Source organism: Protopterus annectens, chromosome 13.part0 (genome assembly GCF_019279795.1).
Source record: "Protopterus annectens isolate FY-2018-M chromosome 13.part0, PAN1.0, whole genome shotgun sequence".
Lineage (NCBI taxonomy): Eukaryota > Metazoa > Chordata > Ceratodontiformes > Protopteridae > Protopterus > Protopterus annectens.
The window spans coordinates 698,722,096-698,748,670 of NC_056747.1; the positions used below are offsets into that span (position 1 = coordinate 698,722,096).

The 26,575-nt window shown below is 41.2% G+C and overlaps 1 protein-coding gene across 1 annotated transcript; it reads right to left on the reverse strand.

Moving 5' to 3' along the window:
* Positions 1–20,545: 20,545 nt before the first annotated feature.
* SEBOX (SEBOX homeobox) lies at positions 20,546–26,238 on the reverse strand. The gene is made up of 3 exons (XM_044055434.1): positions 25,802–26,238; positions 24,475–24,686; positions 20,546–22,575 (listed from the first exon to the last, which is right to left on the reverse strand). The coding sequence occupies exons 1-3, from the start codon at positions 26,040–26,042 to the stop codon at positions 21,979–21,981; spliced, it is 1,050 nt and encodes a 349-aa protein (XP_043911369.1). The 5' UTR covers positions 26,043–26,238; the 3' UTR covers positions 20,546–21,978.
* Positions 26,239–26,575: the final 337 nt, after the last annotated feature.

Below are 26,575 nucleotides of genomic sequence, written 5' to 3' on the forward strand. Positions count from 1 at the left end.
GCAGATAAATGTTACGAATGTTGAACTTGTTAGCTATGTCACAAAAGCATATATAATCAGTTATAATGTGATCTTTTTATTGCAATCCAGCATTATTTATTTCCATAAACTGCTCATCTGTTTATCCAGTATTGCAGTTCTCTGCATGTGTTTATGACCTTTCTAATGGCTTTAAAATGTGTTCTCCAGGTGACATATCTATTTTTCCATTAAATCTCATACGAGATAACTTTAGCTAAAGTTGATTTTTTTTTTCCCCTTCCTCCTCCTCCTTGAATAAGCACTGGTTCTAATGTATCATTCAGGAAAGGCCTTCCATTTTACAGAATGCCAAAAAGTTTTCCATGTAAATATTTAGGGTGGGACATGCACAAACACTGCATACTGTTTCTCCCACTCAGTCATCTGCATCATAAGTCTAAGCATCTGAACAGTATACTGAAAGTGTTTTCTCAAATTTGTATGTTTAAAGCATCTCTTTTTGCCAAAGAAATGATTTCTCTCCCTCTTTACCTTTCTTGACACAAAATGGGCATCATCAAAGCACTGTATCTAGCATCACCTGATTATTAACTCTTGATGAAGAGTTCCTCTCCAAAGTTTGAATAGCTCTATTTTAAAATCTGTGTTGGTCCAGTAAAGGGTATTGAATGAACTACATTCCAGTAGTTTCCAATATTTTCTGAAAGTGGATTAATGAAATTTCTACATTTTTTACTGTCGAAATGTCGATACTGTTTTTTCAGATGATTTCCTCTATATCTATGTTTATCTATAACATTCTTTCCTCTTATTTCAGGGTGTAGATCTTCTGCTTTCTGAATGATATATGAGAGTCTTTTCACTTCCAAGCTATTTTTCATGATTGGTTGGGTAGTTTTAAAACATTAATAGGCATTTGACCATCTTGAATTCCTATCCTGTCTACACTATTGTCCTGTGCTAGGCCACATTTTGCAGATTTATATGACCCTGGTTATTTCCCCCTTGCATAAAATGTTTCCTCTATGTATGGAAAGTGATTTGTTTTGTTTTCACTTTGTTCTCTTGCACACAGTCATCTCTTTTATGTTTAAGGTTATACATGTTAATCTGTTGATACTACAGTTATAGCTTTTGCTTCCTTTTTAATTCTTAATATGAGGAACAAAACTTTTGAGCAGGCCATTCAGTGGTTTGTACCTATGTGTATACATAAATCTGAGCTGGGTTACTTTCGGTAAACAAAAGTAATTGGTAGTCACATAATGCTTAAAAGCTCCAGATGCAGGGATAAGTAGGACTTCATCTTCAGGTTAACAAAAGAAAGCTAAGGATTCAACTGTTGGGTTGCAGGGCTAGGCTTGTAAAGACTCTGGTGGTTGTTAGCCTAGTATGAACCTATGAAACTATACGCTCTAGGATGACTTTTACTCTGTTTTGTAATACATTTCATAGTGGAAAACATTGCAAGTAAAAAGTTGTGAAGAAAGGATTTCTTTAGTAACTTTTTATTTTCACAGAATTTAGCAAGGGAACAAAGAGCCAGCTTTATTTTATAATGGAATTGGCCTTGCCACATAGTACCTGAAATGCTTATGCACATTCTTATAGTGAAACTTTCATTGTTTGGGTACCATGAGAAGAATACTGGCAAATGAACTGATAAGAGACCTTAGGCACGAAGTAAGGATTAGTACGTAATAAAAATCTATAAAATATCATGTAAAATAGTTTTATGGATAAGGCTGATAACACAGAAATTTACTTAGCAACTATCAGAAAAAGGATTTCCAAGTCAAGAACTTATTATGATAAGAAGTGAACACACTTACTAATAACTTGGGCACTGTGCCAGGGGAACTGAGACTGCTTGACATTTGGAATTATTTTTTCAGAGGTTTTCCATCATCAGCTATCAAGATGCAGTCCTCCTGCCATCTTTCCACTTTTTTCATTGCCATTTCTACAGTGTAGTCACATTGAGCTTTCCTTAGTAGAGTTACAGTAATTTTCTCTTGGCTTTACTTACTTTTTCAGTCAGTATGACATTTGGTGCACATTTCCAGCATTCAATTTGTCATCAAGTCAGGTACCAACCTGTTCCAGTCTTTTTTTTTTTCTTTTCCTTAGCAGGGGTGTGGTTTCTTTCTGATCCCTTTGCCATTAGTATTGGTAAGCCTATATAATTTAGCAACAAAATAGTTTTCAAAGTTGCTGTTAAAAAGAGTCATGTTCTTTCTGATACTAATATAACCTACTGTAGAATTCTAAAGATTTGCAACATCTCTAAGAATTACAAGGTCATTTTTCTGTTTTTAGAAGTGCCCACCTCAATTTGAAATATTCTCATTGTTTATTTTTATTTAACCCAATGTACTGAAACAAAAACTCTTTAATTGATGCCTTGCATACATTAATGAGCTCTTTACTAACTGGAATAGGCCTGATATCACTAGTGTCACCTCATAATGTAACCCATTTTCTGATGTTACTGAATTTAATGCATTCAGAATAGATGATATTGGAACAAGTAGTCTTACTTTTAACTTCTGATACATAAATATAGTCAAATTCAAATTTATTAAGGTGCTTATAAACAAGTACTTTCATAACAAAACAAATAAAGAAATACACATTGAAAAGCACAGTGTGAATACCATATGAACAAATAAAAAGGTTTCCTACAAGCAGTGAAGATGTGTGTATTATATTTTAGTGTAAAGAGATACACTTTTAGGGACCATTAAAATGCAGCCAACTTGGGGAACGAGGCCTCAGAGGCATGTTAACCGATGCAGAAGAAATGAACACCAAATGTCTATAACCACACTCTTGAAACTTCCAGCAATGCTAATGAAGAAGCATGCAAAGGTCAGACAGGACAGTAGTGTCCTCACATTGAACATTGTGGTATGCCCATTGTTACCTCTGATAAAATGTCCTTCCATTTCAATCTACCATTACCTGTCAAAGAGCCTAATAGCTATCCAGTTAACTGGCTACTCAAAATGTCACAGATTTTTTTTAATAAACTCGTAAACCACTACTTAGTTAACACCTTTCACTCTGTCAGTAAAATGCCTTCCTTAAAAGATCTTCTAAATGATATGGTCATGGGACCAATAAGCTCTTTTTAAACACCTTGAGATCCTTAGTATGTCTACCATTGAGTTCTGCTGCCAGTGCTTAAATTATCTATGTGCAGTGAGACTTTACGTACATTAAGGGAAGTAATGGTCATAAAATGCTCTACATTAAAAGAAGCCCTTGGTTGTGAAATGCTTCAAACCATTTATTAAATTGCTTTTAACTTGGACCTAAAATGTCATATTGAATTGGATCTTTGACTGAAGGTAGAAAAAGAAAGGTGTAACAAATTCCTTGGAGATATTAAAAGAACCTAAGGGCTTAGAATCCTGGCCAATGTCGAAAGTATAAACAGCCTTCAAGCAAACTTTGATGGAAGTATAGGAATTAAGTGTGGCTTTAGAATCTCACATTGAGCTTGAACAAATAAAAGATATGGAGCAGGAACTCCATTTGCCAAATTGGATTGTTTGTGCTCTTGGCTACTAGGAGCCAGCCATTTATGTCTTGAGACAATCTTGTGTCTTGTAGATACATCTGGATGTCTATTACTGATATTCATTGTGCAAATACTCTTGAGGTGGAAGTGAGGACAAAGGGAAAAGAGTGTAACTTGATGACTGCTGGCAGATCTGTGATCTTAACAACACATCCAGTCTGTCAGTTATAGCATTGGGGAGAAGAAATTGAAGGGTCACCATATAAAAAGAAGCTGTTTAAACCTTGAGGAGGCCTTGGGATCCCTTGACATGAAAAATAATATCTTTTTTGCAGGAACTCCTGGGTAGATTCTTTCCTGAGAAGCTTCTGCATTTCCTTCCTTCCTTGGATCATTTGACTGTGTAGAAGAATATTGGGACCTCTGGCAAAGGAAAATATTAGGTTAGAGGAGTGAAAGAGAATTTCAGATGATAAGCTGTGGTTAGCATGTCCCTTGGCCTTGCTTTGGTAGTAATGGTGAACCAGGTCAAAATGGAGAGGGAACATCTTCCTCCAACTAACTCCTTTCAAGGCTAGTTAGATTGGAAGGAAGTCAGTACTACTGCTGACTGCCTTTGGGGTTACCTGCAGGTGCCTTGAAAGCTCCGAAGACCTTGACCTACATGGATCATTCTTGAGGTTACCAACAGGAGGCACTTGCTTTTGGGTGGGGGAGTCTTGATGTTATAGCTGAGAAGTTTCTGTGGAACGATGTTTTCTTCTGACTCCTACTAAAAAAGCATTATGGAGAACAAAATTGCACTTCTGCAGATGTAAGCTTTGCCTCTTGTCCCTCATTTGTAAGTGAGTTGTATTCCTCGGGTCTATAAAATACATTTACGTCTTTGGTAAATTGGGTGAAATAAAGCTAGAACCACCATTATACACTAATTCTGGATCCTGTTTCCTTGACAGGCTTGTCTGTTGCAGCATATGTGACCTGGTAAGTGTAATGTCAGGCATATTCTCCACAGAGTACTTTATTCTATGTAGTATACCCCTTTGGAAATACAGCATTCTACCGAGGTACTTCATTACCCTTATACATGATATGAAATAAAGGACATGAATGTTTTCCAAACCTGTCCATAATCTTGGACTTCCTGTCACAGAGAACAGTGGCAAGTGACTGAGAAGTATAGTTCCTCCTCCAGACCAGTGTGGAGACAGTGACTTCTGATTTGGGAGTCCCTGGCCACGAAGAACACTCTTGGGGAGGACAAAATTTGGTTCGCCATTGTGGGGACCAGAAACATTTTTATCGGACTTTTCCCAAGTAGTTTACAATAATGGTGAACTGGGCCAAAATGGATAGGGAACATATTTCTCCAGCCCCCTCTATTTAGGGGTAGTCAGGTTGGAAGGAAGTCAAGACAACTGTTGACTGTCTTGGGGCTGTCTTTAGCTGCTGTAAAAGCTCAAAGGGCATTGGCTTGTGGGTCATCATCCTTTTTGGATACCTGCTGTTGGTTAGGGGGGGGGGGGGTTCGATGTTATAACTGAGGAGTTGCTGTAGAACTGTTTTTTTTTTAATCCTCCGTATTAAGCTAAAGGTACAAACTAGATCTTTTGTTGTTGAGAGCTCTCTTCTCCTTAAGGGAGTTGTATACCTTGGGTTTGTTAAGAAATATCAACTGATAATACAGTTACTACTCAAATAGTTAATCGCAAATTAAGGAACATGCAGCACAAATTCTCTCTTTCATAGACTTTTATTAACACGTGTGGGAGACCCAAAGTCAATATAGGGAGTCTCTCTGAACAAAAGAAACTGTGAGCTTATATACGCTTAGGTAATACTGATACTAAATTGACTAGATACACCAATAGAAAATAAAGAATTTGCATATACCAATTGGGTAGTTCCCCGTAAGCATTACGACACACCTGAATGCTTATTGCTAGGTAGAAAGAGAAAATCGGACATAAGTCCATATAAGGACTTGTTTCCCTGACTACATAACTTTTTTGATCACAATGCTTACTTACTCTGTGTAGACAATCACGTAATCTTAACCTTCAATGCACCTGCTTTTGACCTTTCAGATTTTACAATCCCCCATTTGATGCTGATTAAGCATCACCATATCTAGCAAACATTTTTCCATAACTGAGCATTACCATAACATCTCAAATCTTAGCATTATTGCACACATTTACTTCATTGCTTTTATCTTTAAAAACTGGCATGTAAAACTTTGAGCTTTTGCTGCCTTGGCAGCCAACAGTTTACAGATCCATGTCTTTTATTAAAAACAGAACCAGAAAGGTTATTAAGGTAATAATAGCAATTAGCATTAGTAGTTTTAATATGCCATCACCCCAGCTGGAGAATAAGTTGGTCAACCATGCCCATGTGGAGCTATCTGCTTCCTTAGCCTCTGACAGTTCCTACACTTTCTGGATTAGCTCCAAATAGCTAGTTATCTTGTGTTGATTGTCAGGAATAAAAGTACAGCACTCCTCATGGATTAAAGCACAAGTACCCCCTTTAACTGCAAGTATGAAATCAAGAGCCATACGGTTTTGTAGGACCACAGCTCTCATGGCTGTCAGTTCATCAGTTATATGTTCTAGTGCTAATGCTAAAAAGTTGCATTTCTCAGGGTTTCAAGGAGTTTCGACAGATGTTCATCATGTTTCACTATTGCAGTCCTAACCAATGGGTTATCTGGCTCCCACTAGCCCTCGATCGGCCAGAATACCAAAGGTAAGTAAAAATTACATTGGCTGTCGTCAGTTGTAAAGGACTTCACGGCGTCCGATACAAAAGGAGGCAGCTGACGTCACTTCCTCAGTCTTCCTTGCCATGGAGCCCAAAGCAGAAGCATTTCTTGCACGAGTGCCGGACGGCAGTTTACCTTTTTTGTTTCCGACTACAAAGTTGAAGTTAACTACTGCTAAGTACCCCATTGGGGATCCTCTTTTCTTGCCTTAACAAATGTCAGAAAAGGTTAATAATTGTCTTACCTGTGGAAAGCAGATTCCCCATAGAGATTTTCATTTTTTTTTTTGTATTATTTGTTTAGGCCTTGACCACAACATTCCTAATTGTAATCTCTGTGCTTCTTTTAATTCGCGTACTATTTGTCGTTGGGCTAAGCTTTTAGCTAAACATTTTGGAGTTTGGCCTAAGTTTGTCGCTATGGCATCCACTGGTCTTCAGACTTCGGATATCCCCAAGAAACGTAAGGATAAGGACCGCAACAGGCTTCCATAGGTTAAGTCCTTGGATGATGTTAAATTGGTCGTCGGTCTTGCGGTAGCCATTAAGGCACCTTTGCAGCCTGCAGATTTTCAACTATAGGCCTCCGTTGAGACCTTTTCAGAGACTCCCAGGCCTCCAGCTTCCATTTTACCTTCTGACCTTCCACCTGTTGCCTCTTCAGCTGTATTCAGAGCTGCTAAGCTGACTCCGGTGTCCAAGGCCTCTGTTCACCGTTCAGACAGCAAGCTCATACTGACGACTTCAGCTACAACTTCGGCGGTTGCCAGGCCGCCCGAGTCCTTCAGACTTGCAGGTAAATCTTCCAGCCGTAAGCCTGTGAAGAAACAGGCTCCAGTTTCCTCTCATTCCCCTCATTCTCAAATGGTTAAAATGGCTGATGACCTTTTGACTGTTGTTAGAAGTTCACAGCCTCCTCCTTCAAAAAGAAGTAGGGATATCTCTCCTGAGGCTTTGTCTTATTCAGGTTCTGATACTTCCAGCATTTCTGTTGATGAACAGGAAATTTCTCAAGCTTTCTCTCCTTTTGAGGATTCAGACGCAGAGGAGTCCATCCCTTCTGCTTCTCCTCCAGAAGATTTCTCTTTTGGTGATACTTTAAATACTCTCAGGGAGCATTTTAAATGGGAAAGTCAGGATTATCCCCTTTCTAAGAAAAGGATTAGGGAGTTTTTGGATTTGCCTCTGCATAAGCCTTTGGCTATTCCACCTGTGTTGGAAGTGGTTGATGTTGTTTTTCTGGAAAATTCCTTGACTCCAAATCCGGTTCCTCCTGCTCCCAGGAAACCTGACAGGTACTATAGAGTCCCTGATTCTCATTTGTTTCTTTTCGGGAATCCATTGGCTGATCCAGAGGTTATTTCTCAAGGCCCTAAAGGAGTTAAGACCACTGTTACTAAAAATCCTGTTCCTTCTGACAGGGAATCTAGGAACCTAGATAGGTGGGGTAAAAAGTATTATACCTCTGCCACTCTTGCTATTAGGTCTACTAATTGTGTTTTTCATATGCTGAAATACCAGCAGCACACCTTGGAAGCTATTAAGTCTAGAATAGCAAGTGTGCCTCTATTGGCGGAGAGTAAGGATATGCAGGATTTGCTAAATTCTGCCAGTCTTGTCAATAAACATTCAATACATTGTGGTTTTGACATTCTAGAAGCCTCCTGTAGGACTACAGCTACTGGCTCTGTTATTATAAGGCATGCTTGGCTCAGGGAGCAGCCCCTACCAGAGCCTGTCAAAGCTAAGCTTTTGGATGTACCTTTGCATAAGGACAGTCTTTTTGGCAGCAAAGCAGAGGAAGTGCTCAAGAAGATGGAAGACAAGGCCAAGTCTATGCAGATAGTTAAAGATTTTCTGCAAGTTCAGCCTCCTCGCTTTAGCAGGAATTACCCTTCTAAGAGTTGGATGTTCCCTGATACCAGCAGACAGAACTGTTCTAGGACTAGAGGTTATAAATCTTCTAGGGGACAGGTAGGTGGCTAACCCTCAAAGGTCTAAGCGTTGGCAGGCTTTATCTTCCAAGGCGGGAAGTTCTATCTCAGTCTAAACATTCTCAGTGACTCGGTCCAACTTCTGCCTGTTCTTGCCTGCCCAGAGAGTCCTTTAGGCGGAAGGTTGGCCCTTTTTGCGAATGTCTGGGCAACCATCAAGGACGACAAATGGGTACTCAGAACTGTATCCCTAGGACACAAGTTTTCTTTCCACACCTTTCCAGAACCCAAAGGATTCCCAGACGCTCCTCCAAACCAAAGGGCAGAAGTAGAAAAGCAAATTTTGTCTGTTACATCTGGGAGCAATAGAATCAGTTCCTGCTCAGCAGGTAGGCCAGGGTTTCCGTTCCAGACTTTTCCTAGTTCCAAAAAATGAAGGCACCTGGTGTCCTATTCTAGATCTATCCATCCTGAACTCTTTCTTGATAACTCCAAAGTTCAAAATGCTCACTCTGCATCAGTTGCTGCCAATGTTGGAAAAGGATTCCTGGCTGGTAACGTTGGATCTCAAAGAAGATTATCTGCACATCCCTATCAGGGAAAGTTGCAGGCAATACCTTCATTTCAGGGTGTGCAAGCAACATTATCAATTCTCTGTGCTGCCCTTTGGCTTATTTTTTGCTCTCAGAGTTTTCACAAAGTGCCTGGCTCCAGTCATTGCTTTTTGCAGGCAGAAGAAAATTCAGATTTACCCATACTTGGACGACTGTCTAATTCAAGCAAATTATTAGGAACAGCTGTTAAAGGATCTAAAATTTTTAAAGACTCTTCTCTCTTCCCTGGGTTACACTGTCAATGAGGAAAAATCAAAAATGGTGCCATCCAAAGAGATAACATTCCTGGCAGCGAGTCTGAACACAGCTGCTCAGATGATAGATCTCACCCAGGAGAAGCAGGCAACTCTTCCAGTTTACTTCAAGGACTTGGCAAGCCTGCCCCGGCTCCCTGCAAGGAAATACCTGCAAGCTCTGGGATTCATGGCCTCTTGCATTCTCATGATTCCATATGCAAGACTGCATATGAGGAAATTGCAATGGTATCTCAAGAACATTTGGTGTCAACACACAGGACCTGGATGTGATAATTCCTCTGCTTCCATGTCTACAGACAGAGTTTCTATGGTGGGCAACAGCCTATCTACAGAATAAAGGCATGCCTTTTCACTCACCCCTTGCCACTCAAGATCTTACCACAGATGCATCAGACTACACCTGGGGAGCTCACCTGGATGGCAGATGCATACAGGGAAGTTGGAATGACCAGCAGATGCATCTGCACATAAATTTAAAGGAGTTGATGGCAGTCCAGCAGGCCTTACTAGGTTTCAAGCATCTTCTTTCTCCAGGGACCCTGCTTGTCAGGACAGACAGCACCACAATCATGTACATCAATAAGCAGGGAGGGACTCATTCTTACCTCCTGTGCAGACAGAGCATGAGTCTTTGGTCCATAGCAGCATCCCTGGGCATGCATCTTCTAGCTCAGTTTCTTCCAGCAAGGCTCAGTGTTTTGGAAGACCAGTTGAGCAGATAGACCCTGGATCCTCACGAGTGGCAGCTGAACAGAGCAGTTTTTTACAGCATCATTCAACGTTGGGGCACTCCTCAAGTGGATCTTTTCTCCTCTCCAGACAACCATCTTCTGTCTCTTTTTTGCACCAGACAGCATCACAGCAGAACCTGGAAAGTGGATGCTCTGTCCTTCCCTTGGAGGCTGCTGTCAGTTTATACCTTCCCTCCTCTTCCTCTTCTTCCCAGAGTATTATTGAAGATCAGGGACGAACGACCAAGGACTATTCTCATAGCTCCAGACTGGCCCAGACAGCATTGGTATCCACTGCATCACAGTCTCTCCCAATTTCCTCCTTGGCATCTTCCTCTGAAGCAAGATCTTTTGGTTCAGGAAGGGGGAAACATTCTACATCCTCATCTTCAGTCTCTCCATTTGGCCACATGGCTCATTGTATGACTTCATCCTTTTATTCTTCCCTTTCCCAGCAGGTGGTTGACGTGCTGTCGGAGGCCAAGAGGCCTAGCACTAGGAAGTCTTATGCTGGAAAATGGAAAAGATTCTCTCATTGGATGCAGGCTAGAGGGGAATCTTCTTCTCAGCCTACACTTCCTCTGATCCTGGAATACCTGGCTGATTTGCTTCAGGGCGGTCTTTCTTTTTCCTCCATCAAGATCCATGCTTCAGCCATTTCTGCTCATTGTTCTTTTGAACAACCCATTTTCTCTCATCCTCTGATGAAAATGTTTTTCAGAGGTGCTTGCCACTTAAAACCTCCCAGAAGGGCACCTACTCCAGCCTGGGATCTTAATTTTGTTCTAGAGAAACTCACTCTTCCTCCTTTTGAACCAGCTGCCACTGCAGATTTAAAGTTTCTCTCGTGGAAGACTGCCTTCCTCTTGGCTATAACTTCAGCAAGGAGGGTTTCAGAGCTGCATGCTTTGATGGCTGTGGAGCCTTTTCTTATTTTCCATGCAGATAGGGTCTCTCTCAGAACCAAACCTTCTTTTATGCCTAAGGTGGTTTCTAGCCTGACTCTTAATCAGACCACACACCTTCCTACCTTCTTTCCTAATCCTTCAAATAGAGGTGAAAGAATCCTACATTCTCTTGATGTGCATAGACAGCTCCAGTTTTGCCTGGACAGGACTAAAGACCTTCAGAAATCAGCACAGTTATTGGTCAGTTATGCCCCTGGAGCCCAGGGCAAGGCTATTTCTAAGCAAACCATTTCTAAATGGATTGATCATTGTATTACTTTTTGTTATTCCTTTCATGGCAAGGTCCCTTCTCAAGGGTTAGGACCCACTCAACTAGAGCAGCTTCCACTTCTGCAGCCTTTTTAAGGGGGTGTCCCTACTAAAGACATTTTGGAGGCTGCCACATGGTCTTCTGTTTACACTTTCACAAAGCATTATAATTTGCCTTTGTTTTCAAGAGCCAGGGCAGAGTTTGCCACTGCTGTTCTGCAGGGCATTATCTCCAATCCTTGATTCTGTTGGGTCCTCCTCCCTATTCTCTGGGCTTTGGTAATCAACCCATTGGTTAGGACTGCAACAGTGAAACACGATGAACATAGTACAGTTTTACACTTATCATAAATGTAGATGTTTGAGTGTATTTACTGTTGCAGCCCTGGTTTCCCTCCCCCCTTCCCCCTTTTCTCTTTTCCTAAGGTACAGGCTAAATTTGGTAATATTTGCCAGACCAGTTCTCAGGTAGCCATTTGTATGCTTTCTTTCTGCAGATAAAGTAGCAGCCATCATTCAGTATTACCTTTGAAATATTTTCAGAAGCTTTATTGTTAATAACAGTGTGGAAAAATACATTGAAGCCCAGGTCATCTTGCATTTGAATGTATTTAGAGAGATTATGTCCCTGCATATCATCTTCAAAAATCCATTCCTGCCGTTGAAGTAGTTTGTACGTGTTATTTCGTCTCTTTGATGTCACTTTCTTTCTGGACGTACCCTGTGGGCACAGTCTTCCATCAGAAAAAGAAGCTTCTTTGACCCTTGATTGATTTGCAATGGAAGATAGAAGGATGACATGGCAGACTCTTATGACAGAAGTGTCACTACTACTCCACCCCAATTTTTTGGATCCATTCTGCTTGAGACACAAAATGCCATGCTGGTGAAAGGCCAACAAAAGTGACACAGTCTTGTTAGAATGTGACAACAATCCCCCAGTGAGATTGGTTAAAATAGGCTGGTACATAGAAGTGTTGAGGGGAAAGCTGGTGAATAGAATGCCCTCATGAGCAGTAGGAATCATGGTGCAAACCCAGCAATTACTCATATTGAAAGAGGAGGCATATATTAACTTGAAGACATGATACGTGTTAAAGTTTGGGTGCCGACTAGTTGCTCGTTGGTGAAGATGAAGGTGTGGGGTGGTCACAAGACCGGTGAAAGTCGCTAAAAAAAGGAATAGCCACAGTAGCAAGATTAGGAGTAGAAGAAGTGTGCTGCAAATACACTTACAATGTTTCTGAGGGAATGCTGTGGCCCACAAAAAACATTGAGATTGCAGTTGTACAGTTGTACCAAAGGGATGAAGTGTCTTGAGTGAAGAGTCAGTTGAGTCTGTCAGAAGATGCATAGTAGCAGGGAAAGCTGTGGTCATAGCTAGAAAGATAAAATAAAGTGCATGGCTTTAAGAGGGTGGTTTAGTGTGGCTTCGGGTGCGACGTGCAACAGGTTCTTGAATGTCCTGAGGTGAAGAGAAGGAAAGTGGTTGTTGATCTTCTGAAGTCATGATTTTCTTGACTTGTGAAACATGTATCCAGGTAGATGAACCTTGTAGTCAAACAGCAGAGGAGGTGGTGAGCAAAACCACGTAGGGGCCCTTCCAAAGGGGATGCAAGGCTGTTTTCCGACTGAAGGGTTTAACATACACCCAGTCACCTGGTTGAAGGTGATTTGCCAGGTCAGGTTCAGGTAAAGTTTGAGCTTGTATGACCTGACGGTGGTGATGCTGTAAAACAGAAACTAGAGATTTGCAGTAGGACAACAAATTAACATCGTAACTGATAATCAGAAAAATGAGGAGGCGGGATGAGGGGCATATGAATAGGTTGACCCATAATAATTTCAAGTGGAGAAAGACCCTTAGAATGATGAGTTTGGCCTCACATGGAGAATAATACTAAAGGTAGTGCTTATACCCAGGTAGTAAAATTCCAGTTGACAATATGGAGTTTTGCAAGCAGACAGCCCAAGCAGGTGACAGCTGTCAATTTTGGTTACGCAGACAAGATCCATCAATGAAAAGTACCAGATCTGGATTTTGTAAAGGGGCATTCTGGAGGTCTAACCTAGGAGGAAGAGAAGAGTTAACAATAAGACAGTCATGGGGTTCACCCTCATCCAAGGTGGGGATTAATGATGCTGGATTGAGTGCCGGGCATCTGACAATTTGGTGGGGAAGGTTAGCAAGTAAAATCAATTCATATTTTGTCAGTCTAGAGGGAGATAAATATTGTGTTTTTGTCTTTTAAGAGTAAGGCGTGAACTGCATGTGGGACAGCTAAAAAGGTGTTGTGCCCTAAGATAATGGAGGATGCAAGGTCCACTAAGATGGCTGCAGCTGCGATTGCCCTCAGGCATGTGGGTAATCCAGAAGCTACCACATCCAATTGGGTGCTAAAATATGCTATCAGTTGGTACCCTCCGGTGCATTGTTGGGGTAAAAAACCCAATGCCACCTTATTTCATTTACTACAGAAAAGAATAAACAGTTTTGAGTAATCTGGTAGGCCTAGGGCAGGCGGGTTGGATAACTGTACCATGAGCTGTATAAAGGCATTCTCATGTTCCCCTGACCATGGAAGAGGCTCGGGAATATCCTTCTTCAATAAAGCAAGTAAGGGCTGAGTAATTTCTGAGAAATTAGGGACCCATTGGCGGCAGTAGCAGCTAGTCCCAGAAACCCTCAGAGCTGGCACTGGGTAGTAGGATGGGGGCATTTTGGATGGCTGTTATGCGGTAGGGGAAAACTCATAGAACGCCATGCGAGATTAAATGACCCAAATATTTAACTTCAGGTTGACAAAACTGCAGTTTGGATCTGTTCATTTTAAAACACTGAACAGCCAAATACTGCAAAATGGCAAGGGTGTCCCTTTGACATGCTTGCGGAGTAGTAAAGACAATGAGAATGTCATTGATATACTGCACTAGCGCTGTTTCAGCAGGAAAAGCAAGGGCATCCAACTGTTGCTTCATTTCTCTGGAGAAGTCTGATCCATGTATATTGCTGCCTCTGGTATGTGAACACAAAAGATATTGGCTATCAGAATGAATCAGAATAGAGAAAAACGCAGAAGAAATGTCTATCATAGAGAAGGTGGTGGTAGATGGAGGGATGCAGCTCAAGACAGTAGCAGGATTAGGAGCAAGTCTGGACACAGCATCCCAGATGGCATACCTTACACCAGATAAACAAATTTTCCTGACATACTACTTCTCTCAACTGGCCACCAGGCGCCAGCTTTCTGCAAGGAAAATCCTGCAAGCTCTGGGGGTTCATGGCATCTTTCATACTCCTCATTCCATATGCAGACTGCATATGGGGAAACTTCAAATGGTACCTAAAGAGCCTGTGGTGTCAACACTCTCAAGACCTGGAAACTCTTCTACCTATAATTCCTTGTCTCAGAAAGGAATTTCTTTGGTGAGCAACTGCATGCTCCCACAACAAGGGACTTCCCTTCTCCCCACTCACCCAGACCCTCACCACAGACACATCAGACCACACTTGGGGTGTGCACCTGGACGGCAGATGCATACAGGGCCCATGGAGCCCAACGCAAATCCCCCTGCACATCACTCAGAAAGAGATGATGGCTGTGCAGCATGTCTTGATAGCTTTCAAATTCCTTCTCTCTCCAGGGAATCAACAAGCAGGTAGAGACTCACTCGTACCTATGCAGGCTACCTTCCTATGCAGGCTGGCCATGACCCTTTGGCTCACAACCTCTTCCATGCAACTACACCTGTTAGCACAATACCTACCAGGCTCTCTCAACTCCCTGACAGACCAATTAAGCAGAAAGCTTCTGGACCCCATGAGTGGCAGCTTAACAGAAGTACCTTCACCCTAATAACTCAGAAATGGGAACTTCAAAGGTTGATCTCTTTGCCTCCCACACCAACCATCAACTCAGCAAATTCTGCACCAGGGAGCATCACTGCATGGCTTGGAGAGTGGATGCCTGGTCCTTCCCCTAGGTCATCCTCTTGATCTATGCCTTTCCTCCCCTACCTCTCATCCCCAGGGTACTGCTCAAAATAAGGGAGGATAAAACAGGGACCATTCTTATAGTTCCAGACTGGCCCTGACAAGACTGGTACCCCTTGCTGTGCAGCCTGTCCACGCTGCCTCCATGGCATCTTCCTCAGATTCCAAACCTCCTAACCCAGAGGGAAGGGGAATTCATGCATACCCAGTTGCAGACACTCAATTTGGCAGCTTGGCTTATTCCCTAACCCCAAACCAATCTGCCATCCTCAGTAAACAGGTTCTGGATGTTATCCATGAGGCGAGATGCCCTAGCACCAGAAAGTCTTATGCAGATAAATGGAAAAGGTTCTGAACCTGGATCCAGGCTAAGGGGGCCAATACGGCACAGCCCTTCATCCCTCTCACCCTGGATTACTTAGCTGACGTACTACACAGTGGTCTCTTTTTCTCCTCTATAAAAATTCATGCCTTTGCTATTTCTGCTCATTTTCCCACCGAGCAGCCCCTCTTCTCACACCCTTTGATCAAACAGTTCCTCAGAGGGGCTAGCAACTTGAGGCCCCCCAGAAGGGCACCACTAGCTTGGGACCTTAACTTTGAAAAATTTCACCCTGTCTCCTTTCAAAGCAGCTTCTCCTCCAGAGCTAAAATTTCTCTCCTGGAAGACAGCATTCCTTCTGGCTATCACTTCAGCCAGAAGAGTCTCTGAGCTGCAAGCACTCATGGCTGTGGAACCCTTCATCGTCTTCCATGCAGACTGGGTATCCCTCAGAACTACCCCATCCTTCATGCCCAAGCTGGTGTCCAGTGTGGCTCTCAACCAATCCATTCTTTTTTCCCACCTTCTTTCCTAATCCCCAAAACAATGGGGAAAGGATTTTTCACTCTCTAGATGTGCACAGACAGCTCAGATACTATCTAGACAGGACTAAATCCTTCAGAAAGTTCGATCAATTGCTGATTAGCTTTGCTTCAGGGGCAGAAGGCAAAGCCATCTCCAAGCAAACCATTTCCAAATGGATAGCACACTGCATCCATTTCTGCTACAGACAGCATGGTAAGCCTCCCCCCAAGGGGGTTAGGACACACTCCACCAGAGCAGCCTCCACCTCTGCAGCTTTCTTCAGAGGAGTCCCCCAGGGACATCCTGGAGGCTGCCACCTGGACATCTGTTCACACTTTTACCAAGCATTACCACCTGCCCCTCTTCTCCAAATCCAGGGCAGGGTTTGCCTCTGCAGTCTTGCAGGGCATCCTAGCCAACCCCTGGCTTCCTTGACTGCCTCCACCCATTTCCTCAGCTTTGGGAATCTACCCAAATGTGATGACAGCAGCAGTGAAATATGAAGAACATAGTACAGTTGTGTACACTTACCATAAATGTAGATGTTCGAGTGTATTCACTGTTGCAGTCCTGGTTTCCCTCCCTCCATCCCTCCTTTTTTCTCTTTCTCCATTTGTTACCATTCTTCCTTGTTGTTCCCTTTCCTTACAAGGGACATATTGGTATTTATTTTCCACTGGTGTGGTTCTTCCACCAGAACCTGGCTTCCTACTTTGGGGGCTCCTGACAGATTAGGGCAAGAAAAGCTGATGTAATGGCATTGGCTGCCTTACTTTATACTACTGATGACCTGACTTTAGTCCTCAAGCGACAGTATCCGACGCACAAATACTAAGTCTCTGATATTTGGGCCGGCCGAGGGCTACCCTGGCAGGGATAACCCAAATGTGATGACTGTAACAGTGAATACACTTGAACATCTACATTTATGGTAAGTGTACACAATTGTACTTTCCTAACATGACATGGTCTTGTTTCTCCGGTGGAATTTCCAGAAAGATTCTCTCTTCGGTGCAATAAATTGTGCACCCTAGTTTGCATAGCAGATCATGGCCAAGTAGGTTCAATAGTGCTGACATGCTGACTAAAAAGGCATGATGTTCTGTTAAAGTACCCAAACTCACTGGCACTTTTGGACTGTTTCAGGGTAGCTTATGGGGACGCCGGAAACTCCCACACCTTTAGTGGTGCTGCCAGAGAAAAGAAGATTTTTAGCAGCTTTCAATATAAGCATAGATTTGGTGGCCCCTGTATCTACTAAGAAAGGAATAGGATTATTTTTTGCAGTTAATGTTATGAATGGACCTTGCTGGTCAATTGCAACAAATGGGAAAATTTGCTGCATCTGTTCAGGGGAGCCCTATAGTGACTGTTGGGCATCAGGCCAGATGGGAGGGGTCCAGGAGGAGTCCCAAGGCTGATTCTGGCCTGACTGAGACTGTTCCCCTTGTCTAAAGGGGTTGCCTGGTGAAAATTCTTGAGAGGGAGGTTGTGGTTACAGTGCTAGGTATAGACAACTGTCCTTCCAATGTCCAGCCTGTCCATAGCTAAAACAAAGGTTACTGTTTCCACCACCATCCCCCATTTGCCTCTGAATTTGTTGCAGAGGGTCGCTGAGAGGGGCCTTGCACTCAAAATCCTGGTCCATTAAGGGCTCGTCTTCCCGAGCAATTACTCCTTCCTTGGCCACGCTGCCCAAAGGAAGAGAACATATGTAATTGGGCCTGAAGAAGTTGATTTTGTATGTCTTTTTTTTCCCTTTACCATAAGGTCAGACAGATGCTGTGCCTGGGTAACTAGCTCATGCAAGCCTAGGTTGGGCCAATTCAAACTCACCTTCTTCAATTGATCTCGAACCGAGCAACCTTCTGTCAGCTCAGGATACCCTGAGTAGGCTTCAAAAGCGTCAGTAAGGCGTGACCTATAGGAGTCCACTGGTTCATCTCCCTGTTGCTGAATGGCCTTAATCTTTGACCAGTTGAGAAGAGGGGACAGATAACCACAATGGCGCCCATTACACGGCTGCTGACCGACTTGAAGCCATCATTTCCCATTGTTCCATACTGCAGAATGGGATATGGGACATTTGCATGGTCAAACCAGAGAACATCTTGCTGTGAGGCAGCAATGCTAACCGTTGCACTACAGCAGCCACCCACGAAGAAAATGAAAACATGTTTTCCAAACCTCTCCAGAGTCTCAGACTTCCTTTAATTCTAGTGATGGAAAGTGACTGAGTGGAAGCTGAAGAAATGAAAAAAAGGAGGGAACATTTTACATGACATCACCCAGTGATGAATTTCCCCAAAAAGCCAAAAGCAACATGAGGCCATCTAATGCACCAGAAACATACATGGTAGGAAAGAACTGATGGGGTAGCACTAATTATCACATTATATGGAAGGTGATGGGGCAAACACCCTAGGAATGTTTATAAGCCAAGCAGTCCTACTGCCAATCATATTTGCTCCTGCAAACAGGATTCTGGGATATCCAATCACCTGGGCATTTTCCATAGATTAAACACTAAACCACTGTATTACACAATGCATTCACTAGTTTTCATACTCCATTTATATTAGTAAAACTTTTCAGCTTGTAGCAGTAAGCATAACATAGTCTCAATAAAACTGAATGAACCAATAAGGTCCAGTGTAGGTAGTATGACAGATTTCACCTTGCTCAAAGAAATGTAAATAAGAAGCCTAAATGTGAATGTACAAATCTGGTGTTGGCAAATCCTGGTAGCAGGCATACACATTTCCCTAGGCTTAAGCATGAAGCAATGCTTTGCCTCATGCAGTACTTCTTTAAACTCTCCTTTACTTGGTACCCTCAGTCTAGCTTCAGCTTGCAGAGGTCAGTGGTGGATTTATAAAAATACTTAAGGACCCCCTACCTCCTCTCCTGTGTATTTACAGACACGTGAATACTGTGAACTGTCATATACAATTTGAACACAGAGAAAACTGGAAATTATTTATTTAGTACCATAACTGACAAGTCCCAGGGACAGGAAGAGACGTGAAACCTAACAGGTGCCAACTCCTTTACAGGCATATACCAAAGAGACAATGTATGACAGTAAAGAAAATATATAGTAGTTAGCATCAAGGAATGATCTGTATAGCATTAAGGAAGGGACACCACTGCTATCATTTTGTTTGCTAGTGGGTAACGAAAAATATATTATTAATAATAATTTCTACAACATTCTTCTTAAGCCCAGGAACCTTAAATGAACAGAAAATTACTTTCGCTCTTGAAAGTTAACTCTGGTGTAGTGGGACAGAAGTATTCCTGAAGCGGAGTGAGCTTACATATCAGCATCCTAAAACTAATTTATCCAACCAATATTGCATGGTACCCATGTTTAAATGTAAATGCTTATATGCTATGAAATGGGGGATGGGGCAGGGACACAAAAGGAAAACAATATTATGCAAATGATTACAACTGCACTGCACCAAAGTAAAAAGCTAATGACAAACCAACTTGATCATTTTATACTAAAAATACATGTTTATCATTTTTCTTAAATCAGCATTTTGATTCACAGAGCATTAGATAGGTCTAAAAGATTATCTCTTCGTTTAATTTCCCAAGGTTTGACAGTACCCTTACTGCATGGTGTTATCTCTGATTAAGATGCTAAACAGAGTGTGTAGCAGCGTGTGACCCATTGAGCACTTCTGTAGAACAGCATTTTGCAGACTGTCTTATAATACTGCATAATCTTCAAAAGTATAGTAATCTAGTCTCAAATCAAAATTGCTGCAAAAGAAAACATTAATCCGGCTTCTTACATGCCCTTCCTGTATTAATTTTATATTGTTGCTAAATCCAGATCTAGGATTTGTGAAATAAAACTATATCAACTCATAATGTTTGCCATTTTGATTTTTAATGCAGTTAAAATCAAGGTCAGTGCAAATCAAACCTATATTCATATCAAGATTCACTTTAAAGGTATGAACAGAGACACAGCACTTAACTACCATAAAAGTGCCGGTTTCATATATAACTTTAATGTTCATGTTGAAAGTATTGATAACAGCTGCTCTAGTAAATGGAAAAAAGTTCATTAGTAACTGTAGCCCAAAAAGGTAGTAGTGGTTTCTGAACTCTGCCAACTTTATCTGCTATGCTTAATGGTTTGCACTGATAAAGAATTGCAACTCAGGATGTTTGTATAACTTAGTCATTACACCCCCCCCCCCCCCCCCACACACACACACACAGACTGCTTCTCTCACTTAATATGCAATAACAGAAAAACACTATCTTCGACTGGGAAACTGTTTACAGATTATCATTATAACCATGACATTAAGCACATTTACTGTTTTGTTTCCTCCTTTCCAAGCCTGTAAATGCACATTTCCACCACTTCAATGCTACCACAATTAAAACAAATTTACTTCAGTCTGTTTCTCATCATTTTCTGTGGTGCATGAAAAAATCTGAGGACATGCCCTTTGTTTCCTGAAGATATTAGAAGGTAATCACTATCCATTCATTTAGAAATATGACCACAAACTTTGTCATATTTTTGGAAATAACCACAACTGAACGCCCAGGTTGTGAAACCAGATTTTTATTTAAATAGAAAAAATTACCACAATGTAAACAAAATATTTAAATATTTCTTTTATGCAATAAAAACATTTAACATTTTACTTCAAAACAAAACTAATGTTACATTTGAAAGAAATGTAACATTCTATCGTATTAATATTTCTAGATGACTTTGCAGGTCTGTTTCCTGGATGATTGCCAATAAAAGCTAATCTGCATCCTAGAGCAGAGTCTCCAGTGTTATGGCAGGTCTATTTTTGAGCATTTCTGTTTATATTTCTCACTGCATGGCACCACTAACATTCTGTGAGTAGTGCAGTTATATTCTTTGTGGAAAGCTGTGAAGGTTTATGAAAAGATAAGCTGGACCTAGGAAAGGATGATGAGAATGCCATTCTCAAATAATGGACTAAACAATAATGCTTCATTTTCCTTTGCTAATAGTGATATGTGTGGGTTGGCTTTGGGGAAAATAATACCGTGAGAACTGTGAGATCAATGCCACAGGAAATTAGTAGTTGCAAAATGAGGCTTGTTGAAAATGTTTGCAATTTTATGTCCTAGACCTCCATTCTGCCCAGCAAAGAGTCCTGTGATACCCTGTTCTCTATTGATGATGGGTTATAGAGAAAGGCTATCCATTTTAAGGGTGAAAGAGGTTTAAGAAACAAAAATAAGCTGGTCATTGACAAAAGACATTACTTGCCTCTTGCAGCTGCCCTTCAACTGACAAAAAAATAAAAAATCCCTAGGTAGTAAAATGAAATCTGCTAATGCTGATGCTAGTTAAACCCTGGTATATAGAACATTGTAGTTTTGTATGTAGTTTAAAATATGAATATATATAAACTTACATTGGTTATATGCCTGGATTATATTATGTCTGCGATATGTGCATCTACACTCAATGTTGTCACAGAACATTACATAGTGAAATGAATTAGCACATTAACTTAAAAGTTCTTCCATTTCTGCACTCCGTGATGATCAGTAGTTTGAGATGGGAATAAAAAATAATGTTTTAAGAATGCATGGATTCTGAAATATTGTCAAGTCACACATACTACAGGAAAGGGTTTATCATTTGGTACCACTTTTTTGCACAGAAGTAAAATTAATGGTGAAAACATTGCAGTTCATCATCTAGGCCCTATGTCACTTACGTGAACTATCCAGGTGCAATAGGCCTCCATGCCAACATATATGTTGCACTACTTTCATTCACTGTTGAGAATCTGTCTTAAATACAATGATAACAGTTACTGTACTTAGATTGCATTTATTTGATCTCTCTCTTAAGACATACTTATTTCTGCTGAATGCAACTGTTCACTTCAAAAATAGAATGAGAATGTAAATAATGTGTACTTTAATATTATTGTTGGATATCAGAAAGATTCTGGTCAACTACAATACACATTTACTGCTAACTCATTAGAACAAACAGCATTTCTTGGACTTGTTCATTTACTTAACTCCTCACAATAGTCCTGTCATGTTCCTTTGCTTAAGTCTTCTCACTGAATCACCATCTACAGGGACAATGGATCATCAAGATTAGCCACAAGGGCTGCGCTGTAGATAAGCTCAGAGATATAACTCAGAGAGGTTTGTTGTCTGTCGTCTGGTGTGGCCTCCTTGACAGTGTCCCAAGGTTCCGCAGGGAGTACTGTATCAGGGATTTTACCATAAACAGCATTCTGAAGGCCAAAGTCAAATGCATGTTCCTGCTCTTCTGTGCAGTTCACATAGTTTGGGAAATGGTTATAATGGGCCCATTCAGACCAGTTCTGATGCTGTGCCAAAGGATGGGTGCTGTACCAAAAGCCATCTCTTTTGGAGGTGTGGTCATGGGGAGTTATGGTGAGTGGAGGGGTGTAGTTCAACTGCTCTGTGGAACACTTGGAAAGATTGACTTTAGGCTCCTGATGACTGCCGAGGACAGCTGTCTCACTGAACAACCACTGAGTGGAACTATACAAACTGGGGCTGCTGGCTGGAGATTCTCCTGGTGGTGGTGATGGGTAGCAGGTTCCTGTGTGCTGCCTTGGTGAAGATCTTTTAGATGCAGAACGTGTAATCAGTTTCCCACTCTTAATACTTCTTGCGCGACGATTTTGAAACCATACCTTTAAAAACAACGGTACAAAATTAAAATTGTAGTTTCTAACATACAGGTGTAGTGTTCTTTATTTATTTAGTTACTCTACTGATAAGTAAGCATTAAAGCTTCAGATTATTTCCATTTTATAAACTGCATATTTATGAGTGATTACATTTTATAGCATTCTAGAATAACATGCAGCTTGATTCAGATTCCAAAGAAAGGGGGAAATTACCTCGAAAAAGGAAAACACTGCCAGCATACTTTGCCAACAGTGATTTTCTATGGAGGAGCTCTGATCCTTGTTGGGTTGAACTTTGGGCAAATGACTCTCAAACATTCAGTCTTTGTCCACCTAGTGGCACCCCAACATTCTCCTGCCAGGTCATTAAGGTATCCTTTGTGTAATGAAATCAAACTTTGAATGCACAGAGTACACACTGAACTTGTTTTCAGCTGTTAATAGTGATGCCATAGTTAAATAAAATGGCTATATTATGTGAACTAGCTCAAGAAAAATAAGTGTTACAGATATATTACTTCTTCAAATTTTGTAAACATTAAGACATGTATACCATTTAAATGGACAAGGCCTGGTGGGCTGTAGGGGTTAAAGAAATTTGTCTATGTTGCAGTTCTCTTGTAGTGCCCTCAGCAGGTGACAGCACACCATTATACTGCAGTAGTAAATCCACCCAATTAATAAATGTCAAACCATACAATAATCAATAATTTTAATACAAGCCTCTGAGGCCTATTATGACATTAGGTAAGTGTCTCTCCTTAGGCTCCTGAGAAAGGCTTTAGAATGTCATGATGGTATCTAATAGTACTGCTGGTGTCTTCAACCAGTTGGATTATTTGGAATAAATTACCCCAGCTGAATAGGCACAGTACATCGACCCATTAAACCGTTACAATATACTTTTCTCTGTATTTTGTTCTTATTTAATGCACATCCTTCCTAAACTGGTTCTCCACACCCGGAAGTAATGTTTTTTATCTTTCTTGTGAAATCGCAAACCAAATCTGTATCATTTTGACAATTATCCTTATTGGGTCTTACCGGTAATCAATAATATAAGATTTGGTACATATGCATATGTAATGGAAATAATATACTCTACAATTGTATTTGGAACTCGTACTCTATATAGGGCATAATATCAGCTGAAATAACCATAGTCTCATAAAACACCGAATAAATCAGGTTGTGGTTATTATAATTACTTGACAATTAGTCGATAAAATAAAACTTATTGTACCAGGTTTTACCTAATACTTAGCTACCTCTCAACTGTCCCTGATTTTCAGGGATGTCCCTAATTTTGACACAAATTTTAGCGTTGTCCTTCTTAATCCCTCCTAAAACTGGTGACTTTTGGTGACATGGTAGCGAGTCACACTTAATAAATAATGACAATAATTAGAGTTACAGACTTCTTTTACATTAGAACATTTTATATTAATTTGCATTTTCATTTTCTGTTAACATCTCATCACGTTGTGTCCCTGATTGTTTCTGGATTTGTCCCTATTTAGTTGAGAACTATACTTAGCTAGCGTAAGATTCACTGTGTTTGTTGGGGGAGGGCGCACAGTTCAAATGCAAATGAATATTTACACCGCACATGCCACGGGTTAAAAAAAAAGCCAGACGACCCTATGAAACAGGAACTGGTGCATTAAAGTCCAATTAAAAAAAAAATCTTCTGGTTATTATAAAACTACATCTGGCAAAAGAAGAGCTGTTGCCATTGAGTTTGTTTTCTGTAGTTGAGCATTTAATTTTATATAGTAAATAGTGTGGCTAATATCTCAGTTTGCCTTATGGGATAGGAATCAGGAAAATATGTATTTATGATTCAGTTAGCTTTTCATCTGCTGACACCCACTACCGGGGAATCATTCAGGAATTGCTTACCTGGACTTTGGATTCTGGGAGCCCTGTGAGTTCTGCCAGCCTCTCCCTAGTACAGATGTCGGGATAAGGGTTAACCGAAAACACCTTTTCCAGTTCGGAGAGCTGCAATCGGCTGAAGATGGTCCTTCTCCTCTTCCTCTGTCCATCCATACCCCCTATGCAGCCAGATGTCACCTCAGGGGAGAAGGAGCAAGTATCTTTTGGGGTCTCTGCTGTGGAAAAAAAGGAAACATATCACCTACCGCTGTACATAACAAGCCAAAAAGATAGACATTTTAGCTGTGTTTGTATCGGATTCTAAAACGCTATGATATTGATGTATGTTGTATTTCACCACACATCAGGGACTGGCTAACCCATTCCAAAAAGGAAAACACATTTTATTTTACTGTACTGATAAAACACTTTTTGAGATACAGAGGGTGGTTCATTTGGTTCATTTTAAGCTTCAGAAATAAGGAAAATGTTTCAAAGCAGTGTACCGTTCGTTGAGCAGTATGCACAGAACGTTATCTCCCCAGCCTATAAAAACAATATCTCTGAAACAGACTGTAATTCTCCCCCAAAAAGTAAGAGGTATAATTCTGCGAACCTTTAATACTGAATGAGTCGGATGCATTTGGTGCAACTATAATTACTGACTGGCTAATTTCACCTTGGAGCTCCAGATTTTAGCTGTAGATTTTCACTAATGACCCACAACGTTTTTTTAATATTGTTCTAAATGTGCTCTTTTTGAGAAAATAACACGGAATGCACGTTTAAAACAATACCATCAGTTTAAAGCAGTTAACTTCGTCTTCTTTGTCGGTAGTCACGTGTGTGTGTGTGTGTGTGTGTGTGTGTGTGTGTGTGTGCATAACCCACTACCCCGTCCTTAAGCACACCTTGCCCTCCACCGCTAAGCATTACAACTTAAATTCATAGCAGCGATGTTAATTAGTTATAGCAACAGGTCAGAAACATGAGCACGCTCTTACTTTTAAGAATAAACACGCTTCAGCTACAGCGACTCCCACATTTAGTGATAAAGAATTTTCCACGGATTTACTTCAGCCATTAAGTAAAGTTAATACCCTAAAACTTGTTTAACTTTATAAAGTAGGTCTGCAAATCAAAGAGCGATAATGATAAAACTGAGAGCAAAAACTGAAAACACCATGTCTAAATAAGTAGACGGATCTCAACAATGCAAAAGGCCGAGAAGCAGAATTGAGTCGTTGGACTTCACTTGTCTAGAACCCCTACCACCACTACAGGAAACCTACTATAACATTCGTACCTTTCTTTGCAAAACAAAACATATATTTTGAAATTACAAAGTTACCTGTAGTTTCGTGTTTCTTTTCTTTGCAGCATGCAGGCAATCCCAATTTCGGGACCGATAGCTCTTGCCCCCTAAAGAATACAGAATCCACTAGTAATTCCATTTTATCCCCAAAGTGTTCTTGGATGAGACTGATTAGCTGTGCACCGCTGCAACCGATTTTACCCTTGTGGCTCGTGCTTGTCTGTGGCACTGTGGCCCTTTTTTTTAACCCACACCCCCATCCCCGGACACTGTTCATTTTCGTTTATTTCCTCCAGGTGTCAACTGGTGCTGCTCCACACCTTTGCTCCTTTGAAGTTTCTCTGGCCGGGGATGTAACTTGGAGTGAATTGGTTCCTTTTGATCTGTTTCACAGTCGCAGTATCCAACACCCCCACCCCCTGCGCCATTCTACAAAACAGTCTAACAGAGTGGTGAACTAGCCCCAGATCCGCTACCAGTCCTTCTCATAAGGTTCATAGACTGTCAACATGCACACAGTCTCAGTCTCTCCCACACCTTCCTCAGACAGGAAGCAATCGCACTGGCAAAAGCGGTCTAACATTCATCCTAACAGATGACATTTGAGCAAAAGTGATTTGAATTCAGTAAAGCAACCGGACTTTATCGTACACTGGATTCTAAGCACCACTGTTTGCATTTTCCAATCCACATATAATCCCATTCCACCCTAATCGACGTGGGTAGGACACTTAGCAGAAAGTGTATGCGTGTGGGGGTGGGGTGGTTGGTGGTGTAGTGATTTAGGGGATGCGTTGGCAAAGGGTCCCA